This window comes from Lissotriton helveticus, chromosome 5_1 (genome assembly GCF_964261635.1).
Source record: "Lissotriton helveticus chromosome 5_1, aLisHel1.1, whole genome shotgun sequence".
NCBI classification, from domain to species: domain Eukaryota; kingdom Metazoa; phylum Chordata; class Amphibia; order Caudata; family Salamandridae; genus Lissotriton; species Lissotriton helveticus.
The window spans coordinates 1091771548-1091785098 of record NC_136065.1 but is presented as its reverse complement, the minus strand read 5'-3'; the positions used below and the strand labels follow the sequence as shown (position 1 = coordinate 1091785098).

Below are 13551 nucleotides of genomic sequence, written 5' to 3'. Positions count from 1 at the left end.
TCTTTCTGGGCCAGCCAGCGCTGATCCGGAGAAGAGCTACCCCGTTAGTCAGTGTTTGAATGAATTTTTTTGACTTTTTGTCAATTTACTTTGAGTTTTGAAGGGCGGCTTCAAGCCCTGTGGTGCCTGTCATCGACCGAGGTCAGTGACTGACCCATATCTTGTATGCCTGTGGTGATCAGACTGCCACGCCATCAATCCCAAGGCCTTGCGGGAGTGATCGCTCATGGCGGCTCAGCGTGCGATGCTTCAACGTTCGAGGTCCTGGTCAAGGCCAAAGTCAAGGTAGCGGTCACAGAGTCTGTGATCCTCATCACACTCTAAGTCATCGGGACATTTGGGTGCGTCCCGTTGCAAAAAAGAGGTAGTTGAAGAGGTCTTTGACTTCTCCTTGTCGGTTGGACATAGAGACGGAGCGTCATCATTCAAGGCCTAGCTCCGTGGTAGAACCTGCACCTGGGCCAACTCGGCCCCTCCCCTACTTTTCCAGAGTTGGAGGGACCCCTGACCAACAGAAAGAGTTTTACGAGTCCATGTGTCACATATTTGGGAAGCCCAACGCCTCCAGCGTGCCTTTGGGCCCCAAAGGGTTGGCAGGACCCCCATCTGGTTTCTTGCGGCAACTCCAGCTCCATTTGGGCCCCATGGACCCATTCCTGGATCCAGACCGGCACCGGTCGTACCAACTCTGCCTTCCCTGATGCCAGTCCAGATGCCAACACTCCCAACACCCACTGGCGGTGTCATACCTATTCTGATCCCTAGTTCGGAGCCTGAACTCTATTCGCTTGGGTTAGGACTTGAGGAGGAATGGAAGGGCTTGCTGGACCCTGAGGAATACTAACCATATAAAGACAACCCTAACATGGACTGGTGTGAGGAACTGGATGAGGACAGTGGACTGGATACTACTACAGATGCTGGTTTGCTTTCTCCATCTGCTGTCGCTACAGAGGAGGGACCCTCTTACGCAATGGTGGTGCAGAGGGCGGTTGAGGTTCTTAACCTTCACTTGCCCTCAGTGGCAGTCAGGACTACTTATGTTCAGTGAGGCCCTCACTGCCGTCCTTTTGGGGCCTTGGTTCAAACCCAGCCAATGGACTCCTGTGAATAGGACGATTGTCTGTCGCCCCTCCTCAGGCGACCCAAATTTCCTTACCCTACACCCTACCCTGGAAAGCTTGGTGATCCAAGCCCCTACATCCCATGTAAATCCTGGTGTATTCCCTTCTGCCTCCCCGGATAGAGAATCTAACAGGCTGGACTCTTTGGGGAAGAAGATGTTTTCTCCCGCCAGCCTGGCATTGCAGTCCGTGAACACTGCATGCCTTTTGGGCCTTTACTCCCACGCTCTAAGGGACACGGTTGCGCAGGTGCTGTCAACGGTCTTCAAGGAGGTCCGGGGCGTAATCTCTTAGGCTGTTGCTAATGGGAGAGAAGCAGTGAAGTTCACTATCCATTGTGAACTTGACACGACCGACTCACTGGGCAGATCGTTTTTTTCGGTGGTGGCCTGGTGGCCTTGAGGCACCACGCCTAGTTAAGGATGACTGATTTTTCAGGGATGTCCAATACTTCCTTAAGGACATGCCCTTTGATGTCATCTGTCTCTTCGGAGACAAGGCGGAATCGGCGCTGGAATGCTTTAAGGACAGTCAGCTATCGCCAGGACCATGGGCCTTTCTTCAGCCTCATGTCACCCTCAATCCGCCTTTCTCTCGTTTCGTGGCTACAGAGGGGCTTCCAGCGGTGCCAATTCCCTCTCAGCCACCCGAGCCGCACATGCTCCCCAGCCTCTGCGTGGCAGAGGGTGCGGTACCCACAGCCCTATGGGTCAGACAACCAACGGTCTGGTTAGTCCATCACATCCCAAAAGGTCCAGCTTCTAAACCCTCCTAATCTCTGCTCTTACCAGCATGGGCACCCAAGGGAGCCATAGAGAGGGTGCCAATGTCAGAAGTAGGTTGTAGTTGCTAATTATGCTTCTTTCTGGTTTCCATAAAGGATGGAGGCCATAGTCCTATTCTAGACCTGCGGCCTCTCAACTACTTCCTCATGCAAGATGCTTATTTCCCCATTCCTGTCCTACCACCCTACAGATGTTATCTGTGGTTCACAGTAGGCCTAGAGTATTTTCAGTTCACCGTGCTCCCTTTTGGCCTTACCAGCCCTCCTCAGGTGGTTGCAGCGCACCTGCACAGATCAGGGGTGCCGGTCATCTCCAATTCCAACGACTGGCCCCAAGCTGTCGTCTCCCACCTCCAGACTACGGCAAACCTTCTGCACTTGCTGGGATTCACTATCAACATGATGAAGCCACACCTGACTCCCTCTCAGACACTCCCTTTTATCGGAGGTGTTCTGGACACAGAGCAGTTTCGGGCTTATCCTCCAGAGTGACAGGCTATGATACCGATGTTTCAGCCTCTGTCCTGGATTTCAGTGAGACAGACCCTGAGGCTGTTCAGACCCCTGGCCTCCTGCATCCTACTGGTAACTCATGTCCAATGGCATATGGGGGCTCTGTAGTGGGACCTGAAGTTCCAATGGGCACAGCATCAGGGGAACCTATCCGATAAGGCCCAGATCTCGGAGGGAACTGCAAAAGCTATGTAGTGGTTGCTAATGAACTGCGATTGGGTCAGAGACAGACTACTCTACCTTCCCCAATTGGATCTCACAGTAGTGCGGATGCGCCACTCCTGGGATGGGGTGGCCATCCGGGAGAGGTGGAGATCAGAGTACTCTGGTCTCAGACGGAATCAGGAATCCACATCAACCTGCTGGAGCTCCATGCGATCTGACTGCCAGTGAAAGTTTTTCCACCCTCCCTCTAAGGAAGGATAGTGGAAGTGTTCACCGACAACACCATTGTCAAGTGGTACTGCAACAATCGGGGCAGGTTGGAGTCTTGGTCCCTTTGTCAAGAGGCCCACGTCTCTGAACATAGCCGAAACAACTGGGCATATCTGAACGCCAGAGCAGACGAACTCAGTCATCGATGCCTAGCGGATTGAGCATGTCTGTCCCACCCAGAGGTGGTGCACGGTCCCTTTCAACAGTGGGGTAAGATGTGGTTAGATCGGTTTGTGTCTGCCAAGAATGCTCAATGTCAGATATTTTGCTTGCTGGAGTTTCCAAGGCGCCTCTGGTTTGGAGACGGTTTTTATCTTTTGTGGAGCACAGGCCTCCTATAGACCTTTAAGCTCCTATCATGCCGCCTTCCCAGAGTTCTGTAGAAGATCAATAAAGACTGGGTCTAAGTCAACGTTGTGGCACCAGATTGGGCATGGAGACTCTGGTATCACAAGCTACTGAGTATGGCCATCGATCCTCCGATCAGGCTGCCTATTCAGGAGGATCTTCTGTCACAGCCACAGGGAAGGGTTCTTCACCCAAACCTGCCCAGTCTCTACCTTCTAACATGGATATTTAGCGGCAGCAGTGGACCGCTTTTGACCTTCCTCCCGAAGTCTGCCACATCATCTTAGCAGCCAAGAATCCCTCCACCAAGACGTTATAAGCCTGCCATTGGAAAGAAATTGTGGCATGGTGTGCCGAAAAATACATTGATCCCCTTTCTGCCCCCTTTTCAGAAGTTATACTTTTCATTCTTTCTCTTTGCCCAGCAGTGCTGTCCTGTGGGGACTCTTAACATTCTTGATGTGTGCTCCTTTTGTGCCTCTCCATAATTGTCCTCTCAGATTTCTTACAATTAAAACAGCCTTCTTTGTGTCTATTACATCTGCCCGAAGAGTGAGTGAGCTGCAGGCCTTGTCATCCAAGCCACCTTACTTGTCAGTCTATCCTGACAAACTGGTGCTTCACACAAGCGCCTCTTTCCTCCCAAAAGTGGTCACTCCATTTCACAATTCACGTATGTCACTCCATCACACAGAAACTTCAACATGTGGACCAAAAAAGTTTGTTGTCGTTCTTCCTTGACCACTCACGAGAGCTTCGTGGGGTATGTTGGTGCAAAGAAAGGTCAGGCTGTGCAGAAGCGGACTTTCTCCAGTTGGGCTGTGCTTTTCCATTAAAATCTCCTACGTCTAAATATGTATAATTGTAACTGATTATTGTGCCAACCCTAACTCATGTTTAATATCTGTAAGAGTTTTTCTTTTTGTCTCTAAGTCATGATATTATATACTTGCACCACTGCACTCACTAAAAAGAGTTATAAAAAAAAAAGTCTGCTATGCATTGACCAAGAAGAAACATCCTAAAAGCTTGCTTGCTCATTCCACTAGAGCTAAAGCTTCGACCACTGTGTTAGCCCACGGAGTTCCGGTCCTGGATATCTGCCAGGCACCAACGTGGGCTTCCCTGCATACATTCACCAAACATTACTGCCTTGACATTCAGGCCCGTACGAATGGGCATTTCGTCCGTTCTGTCCTGCAGCATTTCCTTCTCGGTCCGTAGACCTTCCAGGGTGGGATTGTATTGCTTGGGTATCTATTCTAAGGTAAGGAATCTGCGGCTAGAAGTCCCATATCAGATGAACAAGTTGCTTACCTTCAGTAATGCCTTACCTGGTCGAGACTATATCTAGCCGCAGATTCCTTACCGACCCACCCATCTTCTCCGCTGTGCGAACAGATTTCTAGGGACAGGACTGCTCTCATTCAGGGCACTAATTTTCCACACTAGTAGTCTGTGTTCTTCATGGCTCTGCGCTTCTGGCGTGGAAGGTGGTAAAAAGAAACTGACGTCAGCGTGCCTGGGTGGCACCTATATCGGTGCTGTGGATGACACTGACAACGCACGCGGAGGTGACCAACACCACAACCAACTCGATGGGGTATTGCTTACGAAAAATCGTCCAGATCCAGTCTAACACCTGTTTGCCTAGCTGAGCCTAGCCGTGCCGTGCCTAACCACGCCCCCCCAGACCAAGCACAGAGATTGCCGATAGACCGAGCGGAGAGGAGCGGTGTAAGTGAAAGCAGCGTGGGGACTCGGCGCTGGAATCTACGGAGATATTTATTGCAGCGGACTCTTGCGGACTCTTGCGGCAGACGCACAAACGCGATAACCGCAAAGATCTCCCCCCCAGCCTCCGCCCTAGCTGCGGTCACCAGCGGAGCCCACGGAGGAGCAAGCTCTTGCCTGACGGCATCAAGAGTTAAGCGTGCAAGTAAGATAACCGCCATAGTCCTCTCCCCCCCGCCGCGGATAGCTGCGGAGCATACGGAGAGGGGTGCGGGAGTGGAAGCGGGAGCAGCGCGCGTCGGAAGGCTCGCGTGACACAGAAAAAACTGCAGCTGCAGAGAACGCTACTGTCCCTAGTACAAACAGCCACCGGACTCAGAGTCGGACTTTAAGCAGGCTCAGCAGAGCCGACAAGACCGTAGACTGCAATACTCTGAAGACGGAAGCTGACAACAAGGGCAGCGTAATAGACGCCTCAGACAGTACAAAGACTGTACAAAGAGCATAAAGCCTAAAAATCCACAGAGAAGTGGGAGAACTTAAATTTGCCAGAGATATAAGTGGGGCAAGGCAGCAGGCACCAGGCAGAAGGCATCAAAGGCAGAACAGAGGTAAGTGAGCTTTATTTTTTTTTATTTTTTTAATATAAGCAATATTTAAGTGTTTCCACCCTCAGTATAGCAACAGTTTTGTGCCCAGAAATGGCACCCAAAAGAGGCCAAAAACTACCGGACGAATTAGGAAAGAGTAAATCATTGGAGGGCTCAAAATCTCCGGATGAAAGCCAGGAAAGCCATGCATCATCTATGGAAAATAGTAAAGGGAGACGAAAGAAAAGAAAAGTTAAAAGAGCAACGAAGAATCCCGTGAAGGCAAAAAGAGGATGCAACCAAATATCTAATAAACAGAAGGAGAACACGGCAGCATCAAAGTCCGTAAAAGAGTTTGTAGGCAAACACTACAAATCATTAAACCCAGCAATAACATCGGCTTTAGATGAAGATATAGTGGAAATTGGCATAGATAGTGGCGAAAACCTAAACTTATCAGACGAAAAGAAGAGACGGGCAAATAAAGGTGAATCCCAGGAAGAAGCCAACCCCGATAACGAGGAGGTAGGGACGAACCGCAATTCTTTGAATCAGACATTGCAGAGCCAAAACCACCAAATCTCGGCGCCACGTCTATCATCTTCACCAAAGATGTTCTCACTCCTGTCACTTGGGATTGAGGATCACAGGGGTAACGTAGACCAGAATCAGAGTGCCATCTGGGGAGGTGCACCAGACCAATTCCATCAACACCCTCCACTGCAAAAATCCCCAACACAGCGAGATAGCTTAAAGGCTAGCTCAAAGACAAGCTACCCAGCAATCCCAGCCAGAAATATGACACAGGACTCGGAGCTCTCTGAAACTCCCACATCCTCACTGATGGAGTTAATCTTGTTAATGCAGAAAGCACTCCAAGGAATCCTGGAAGTAACTCTCTCAAACAACGGAGTGTTGAAAGCTCAGAAACATCATCTAAAGAAAATTGAAGATGAACTCGGAGAAATAAAGAGCCAATTGCCAAGTAGGGTAATGCCAACAGTCACAGCGCATCCAACTGAGGAAAGTGACAGGTTAGTACTGGAAGAAGACAGTGTGATATCTCTGGAAAGCCAAATGAAACCTGCAGAACAAACAGCAAAGGATTCAGCAAACCCTATGGACAATGTGTATATCTCAAGAAGACCTATGCTGATAAAAAGATGTAGAGGGTATATCACACTTGGGTCCAGGAACAGGATAGGAAGAACCAGGCAAAAGAAAACAGCAGGATTAAGAAAAGAGAAAGAAACAATGAAGGGGAGGAAGAAGTCAGGATTAAAAGCATCAGCCCTAACATTTACAACACATAGACCTGCACAGGCAGAGGCAAAACCTCCTATACCTCCCAAAACCCCGAGTGCGTCAAGGAAAAAGCAGACGCATCGGGAGGCAATTGAGATCCCTCCCCCCACCCGCACGACAAGCCAAAGAGCAAGGCCAAGGGAAGAGCGGTCTATTAATCAAAGGACGATAAGACCACAGATACATGATGAACCTAATAGGAGAAACAAAGGTCGGAGAGGAGGGAGATCAAGCATCAACCAACAAGGGAACGAAACGAATAAGAACCTATGGGAGAGAGCAGATAACAAATGGTTATTCCTGGACCTGATAACAGTAGGGAGGAAAGGGAAGCTGACAAGAAATACAAACCCCACGAATAGAGCAGAGATTTTATCCGCATTTGCAAAATGCGGTAGCCTGAGAGGGATCGGTACTAAAGACCTCCAGCAGGTCGGTTTTGAAGAAAATAAGCAGGGAAAGGAAATAACAAAAATTACCCTATATTCAGACCTGGTAAAAAGGGCAATCCTGAAAGCTTCAAATGAAATAATGCAACAGGGAATAAGGATTATCCCCGAGAGTGAGACAAAAACCGCGAAAGATAACAACTTCCTAAAACAGCATGCCGGGCTCCAGAAGAGACAAGTGACTCTCTATAAAGAACCAAAAGGCGACCGAAGCTTGCTGAACATCGTAATCGATAACTCAGGCAATGACTCCTCATGGGGTAACTGGTCATTATATAACACCCCCGCGGGGGAAAGCACTGAAAGAATTACCGTGGTTACAGAGGATGAAGGCAGTCTGAGCGACGTCGAATAGGATGGAGGGGGTTCGCAAGAACTAGGTCTCTTATCTTGGAATGCAAACGGGCTAGGCAATGAACAAAAATGGGAATATATAAAGGAAACCATAATTAAAGTAGACATCGCCTGCCTACAAGAGACCTGGTTATGCGACGATACCCCAACTCTGGTCGGTTATGCCCAGATTCATCAACCTGCCATAAAGAAAAATCGCGGGAGGCCGTCTGGAGGCCTGTTGACATTGGTATCAACAAAAGTAATGAGGGAAATAAAACTGTTGAAGACAAAATGTAAATGGGTCCAATCAAGCAGGATTGAACTCATGACGGTGGACCAAAATTATAAAATGTTGATTTTATTAAATGTATACATGCAGTGGGAAAATGGGGTGGAGTATGAAAGGGAAATGAGATTTTTTAAAGAGGATGTAGACAGTACTCTAGAAAATTATCCCGCAGACATAATAATGATTTTGGGGGACTTCAACCATAAACTGAACCCAAAAAAGGCTGACATTTGGAACAGGGAACAGTTAGAGGTATACGGTATAAACCCGGCAAGGTTCCCAGCTGGGGATACATCGAGACAAGACCGTGATTTAATAAATATGCTAGGAGGCAGGGGCTTCCATTGTGTAAACGGAAGAACAGAGACTGATATACCGGCAGGAAAAACGTTTATCCTAGGGCAACAGAAGTGCCCAATTGACTATATTTTTCTACAGGCCTGGAATTTTCATCAGATTAGGCACTTCGAGGTAGCTCAAAAAGAGGTGAGCGACCACAAACTTCTACACATAGTAATAGCGGGGGGCAGGAAATTACAGCGAGAAATAGTGATTAACCAGGAGGTCGAGTATCCTAAACGAGTGACGACACGATTAACAGAGGAATACTTAGAAAAACTGAAGGCCACGCAAATAAAAATGGCCCCCGAAAACTATGAGAATAAAAAACTGGAATGGTTTATTGTAAAATTAGAAGAAGTAGTTCAATGCCTAGAGATAAAATTAAAAGGGGATAAGCCCATAAGGGCAAAACAATCAAACCGTGGTAACGGGTTCTCTGTGGCGTGCCAAAATAAGAAAAGGGAGATAAGAGCAGAACAAAGGAAACAAAAAAAGAAGTTTACACAAGAGAGACATGACTACCTAGCTAAGCTGAAAAAAGAATTCAAGCAAATGGTACTTGATGCAAAAAGGTCACACAAAGAAAAATGTTGGCTAGAACTTTTAAATGCCATAGAGAATAAAAACCTAAGGCAATTCTGGCAGCTAGGAAAGGCGGCAGCTGGAACAATAGAGGGTGAATTAAACTGTGTGGTGAGTGAGGCAGCATGGGATACCTATATAAGAGAACTGTACGGGGCGAGGAGGCCTAGAGAGGAGATGGAGGCCAAAACATGGCAAGTTATCTCAGAAGATCTTCTAGTTAAATTTAATGAAGAACAAGTCGAGCTCACAATAAAAGAACTTAAGTTAACTCGGGCAGCAGGCCCAGACAACTTACCTGCAATAATTTTGAAGACCGAGGTTAAATGGTGGGCAAGATTCCTTGCAAAGATGTTCCAGGTAGTGTTAAAAGAAGGAGTAATACCCCCAACCTGGAAGGGGGCCATAATCAGGCCGATCCATAAGAAGGGGAGCAAAGATGCGCCAAAAAATTATCGGCTGATTAATCTCCTAGATATTGGAGAGAAAGTTTTCTCTAAAATTGTCCTAAAACAACTGAATACATGGGTGGAGGCGTGCCAAATAATCCCCATAGAACAGGGCGGTTTTAGACCGGGCCACTCGACAATAGATCACGGGTTTGCCCTATGGGCGATGGCGAGGAAGTCGACGGAACAAAACGGCAAGCTATGCTGTTGTTTCGTCGACTTCAAAGCAGCCTTTGACTCTGTGGATCGGGTTAGCCTATGGGACATATTAAAGAGGCTTAACATCCCAAAAGACCTCCTTACCATAATAACAGAACTTCATAGGGAAAACTGGGGGCAAGTAATTAAAGATACTGGGGGCTCCCTAACTCCCAAAATACCCATCGCCAATGGGCTAAGACAGGGCTGCGTGCTGGCCCCCCAGCTTTTTTCGATTTTTCTGTCAGATCTCCCGGCATACCTTGAGGTGGAGGGTAGTGCCAGCCCCAAAATGGACGGAAACAAGATACCCTGCCTATTGTACGCGGATGACCTGGTGATAGTAGATCAGACTGAGAGAGGCCTCCAAAGGAAGCTAAATGCCTTTAATACTTACTGTGCCAACAAATTCTTGACCATTAACCTGGATAAAACTAAAACCCTATGCTTTGGGAAAAAGCCAAGCAGATTTAGTTGGTTCATAGGGGACCTCAAACTAGAGTCAGTAAATGAGTACCGATATTTGGGTATCTGGTTTGACAGGACTTTAAATTGGAATATCCACCTGGAAACGCAAAAAGCTAAGGCACTCTCCTCCATATGTGGCCTAAAAAGGTTCAATGGGGACTATGGCGAGAAGTCACACCGACCAATGCTTAGAGCCTTTGAAGCAATGATCCCCCCGCAAGTTTTATATGGCGCAGAGATCCTTTATTTGAGCGGTAAGGGATCTTGGGACATGATAGAGGGAAACTGCATAAAAAGGCTCTTATCTCTTCCTCGATCTGCAATGATACAAGCCATCAGAACTGAAATAGGGACAAAGTCCTGGGTGATATTAACCCAGATGGCTGTGATCAGATTCTGGAAGAGATTAGAAGACCCCGAAAGCAAAAAAGTAGCATATTGGTGTCGCAAAGAAATTCAGAAAAGCGAGTTAAAATGGGCAAAGTCCAGTAGGGAAAAATTGAAGGGAATCTGTAACTCACTTGAGATCGATTTGGATCTGAGTTCATATCAAATCCTTATCTCTAAAGTAGATCTGAAGCAAAGGGGGAAAGAGGTCTCGAAATCAACTGATATAGGTTACCTAACAACGAAAAAATCTGTGGCGCATATGTTAAATGCGTGGTCCCAGGAAAACTGGTTCCCATACCTTGATAGATTACCCAATCGTGGCTTCAGGCAAGAGATCTTGAGGCTTCGAATTGGTATCAACCCATGGGTAATAAACAGAGACCTTAATATAAGAATGTTAGATCAGGAAGGTTACTGTAGGTGTAATTTGGGAACCAAAGGTGATCTGATGCATTTCCTGTTAGACTGTGCGGTACCCCTAAAACAAAGAAAATTTGGCTGCGCCCAGTATTTATAAAATATGAGGTAAAAACTAGGTTACAAGCGGCCAGCCTCCTAACTGAAATCCCCTACATTGATATTGTAATAGCCCTCGGGAAATTTTTAAAGGAGGCCCTGAATGCGCTGAGGGCCAAAGAATAACTTGTAGTACTGTATGGTTTTTAGCGGAAAGAATTCCTGGAGTGATAAGAATGTGTATAGGTTTTAATATATAAAATATGTTTTAAGATAACTGTAAATGCACTGATCTTTTGTATTTTTGATAAGGGTGTGTATGATATTTTTAACGGACAAGTTTTTAAAAATAATAAGTGTATGATTTTATGATGCATACTCCATTCGGCGTTATGCTCACTGTATTGTTTAAAGACTAAGGTCACAATAAACATATATTTTGACTTGACTTGACAGTCTAACACCTTGGGAAATTCCGCAGGTAGGTATAGGGCTTGATTTAGAATTCAGATTACGGGTTACTCCGTCACACCGGTGAGGGATACCCCATCTGCCGAAATATAAATCCCATAATATATCATGGAATTTATATTTTGGCAGACAGGATATCCATCACCGTTGTGACGCAGTAACCCATCTGCCGAGTTCTAAATTAGGCGTTTGGTCTCTACCAAATAAGGCGTTACCGAAGGTAAGTAACTTGTTCTTCAGGACACAATTTTCTGACCATTCTGGTACCATACCGACTAACTCTAGACCAGAGTTACCCAAACTATTAATCGTTGCATGCTGATTTTTGGTGGGTCAGGATAGTCCAAGCACTAAATAAAGGTGCCTTTAAATTATGTGTTTGTCTTGTCACATTTGCTGGTGCTTCAAAGACTGAGGTCAAATATCTGGCTATCTCTTCTGACAAACTGCTGCTTAACATGCTAACATATTCCAATAAGCAATGGGTGGAATACTTGAATTAGTCTCCGCCACTGGTGATTACTCGGGCCTCATCCCAGTCCATCGTTATTTTGCACATCTTGTGACCTCAGTTTGGTCCCAGCCATCTGCAAATCAGCCTTGACCTTGCTCCAGTTGGAGCAGTCCAGCCCAAACTGCCAAGCCTGAATCGAAACTCGAGAAACCCCGGGCCGGTTTCGCCCTTGTTAAGGGGCCATTAGCTAGGTACAGCTTGGTTCCAGTGGCATAGTGTGGACAGGAGCCAGGTCTGGGCATATCCGGCCCACTATAAAGGTGATAAGGGTGAAACTAGGCAGTTCGGGTTGCACTGTTCCCATTGGAACAGGGTCAAGACTGATTTGCATATGGCTGGTTCCAAACTGAGGTGGCATGGTGGGTGAAAAATGATGGACTGGAATGCAGCCCAGAGCGATTTCCAGTAGCTGAGAATAATTCAACAATTCCATCCACTCCCTTGTTATTCTAGTATTCTTGTAAATGGGCATTTCTATTTACTTTTTTTTTTCGGACTGCAAAATGAGAGGAGGTTTTAAAGGGAATTATGTGACAATCTTTTTGAAGTACAAGGATTGTGAAAGGAAAGGCTGTAGGTTGTCTTTCTTTTGCAGTACACAACTAAATGAAAATGCCTGTACACTTGCTCATGGTCTTTTCCAGAATTCTATCCACATTCCCTTTTCTAAATACATTGATGCGTTTTATACTTTTTTTAAAGGAATATTTGAAACACTAGTGTGGCAAATTCTGCCACCAATATGCTAGTGGGTGGATTTCAGTTTGCTACATATTTCCGTTAACAAGACTGCCAATATCAGTAAATCGTAAATATAGAATGCCCAATGAAAAGGATATTTCTAAATATATATGCATAAGACCGAAGTGTGTGCCCTTCGACTTAAATAGTGCAGAATCTAAGGAAATGAAATTAGGTTGGTTAAATTAGTGAACTGCACCCATGATGGAATCGTATGACAGTAGGACTCAATCAATAATGTAATACTTGCTTTCTGCTGGTTTAAACTACAGTCCGCTTCTTATTACAATATCATGTTTATTTACAGGTGGACATTATATGTGGAGACCATTTGTTGGAGCATTACCAGACTTTGAGGGAAATTCTCAGTGCCATTGGCGATACTGCAATACAGGTAATACTGGTCTTAACGTTATTTTGCTTCACGTAATTTCAATGAAATGTAAAACCGAAGCAATGACCACATAAAATAATGGTTGAAAATCATTGCCCCTTTCCAGTGCTCTAGTAAATAAAATAATTTTTTATATTGCCAGTGGCTTGTTTTTTGCCATAGTGTGCTTAATGTCGGTGTACTTGTGCCTCGTGTAGTATGTTCCATGGTTCCTGTCTACAATGATACACATGAGCAAAATAGCAGGGTTTCAGGTTCATTCAAAGCTTTTCCTCCCAGATTACCACTTCAGAACAGCAGTCAAGGCGCTATGGTTGCCTCACCTTGACGGATGCCCTGCTCCTCTGGCTAGGAGAAACCCACCTATCTCTTCTTAAATGGATTCTTTGTGTAGCGGCATGAATCATCAAAGGTCTTTGGAAATTTGACAGGATAACCCTAACCCTCAGAGAGCTCTTCTGTTATCCCCTTCAAAAACTGCACATAACCTACAAATCTGTGGCACCCCACTTTATCTGGTATCCAAGATTAAGATGTCCAAAAATCTATGACAGACGAATAGTAGCAACATCATAAGACTAAGTGCCAGGAAATGTAGAAAGAGAAGAAAAAATTCCAGACCTTTCCATGTTATGCACT

The 13551-nt window shown here is 46.0% G+C and overlaps 1 protein-coding gene across 1 annotated transcript in view; it reads left to right on the top strand.

Moving 5' to 3' along the window:
• The window catches only part of PCGF6 (polycomb group ring finger 6), a 287484-nt gene that overhangs the window by 230379 nt on the left and 43554 nt on the right, over window positions 1-13551 (top strand). The window contains exon 9 of the mRNA XM_078643692.1: window positions 12826-12912. Coding sequence (XP_078499818.1) covers window positions 12826-12912 — 87 coding nt within the window. The remainder of the gene's footprint in view (window positions 1-12825; window positions 12913-13551) is intronic.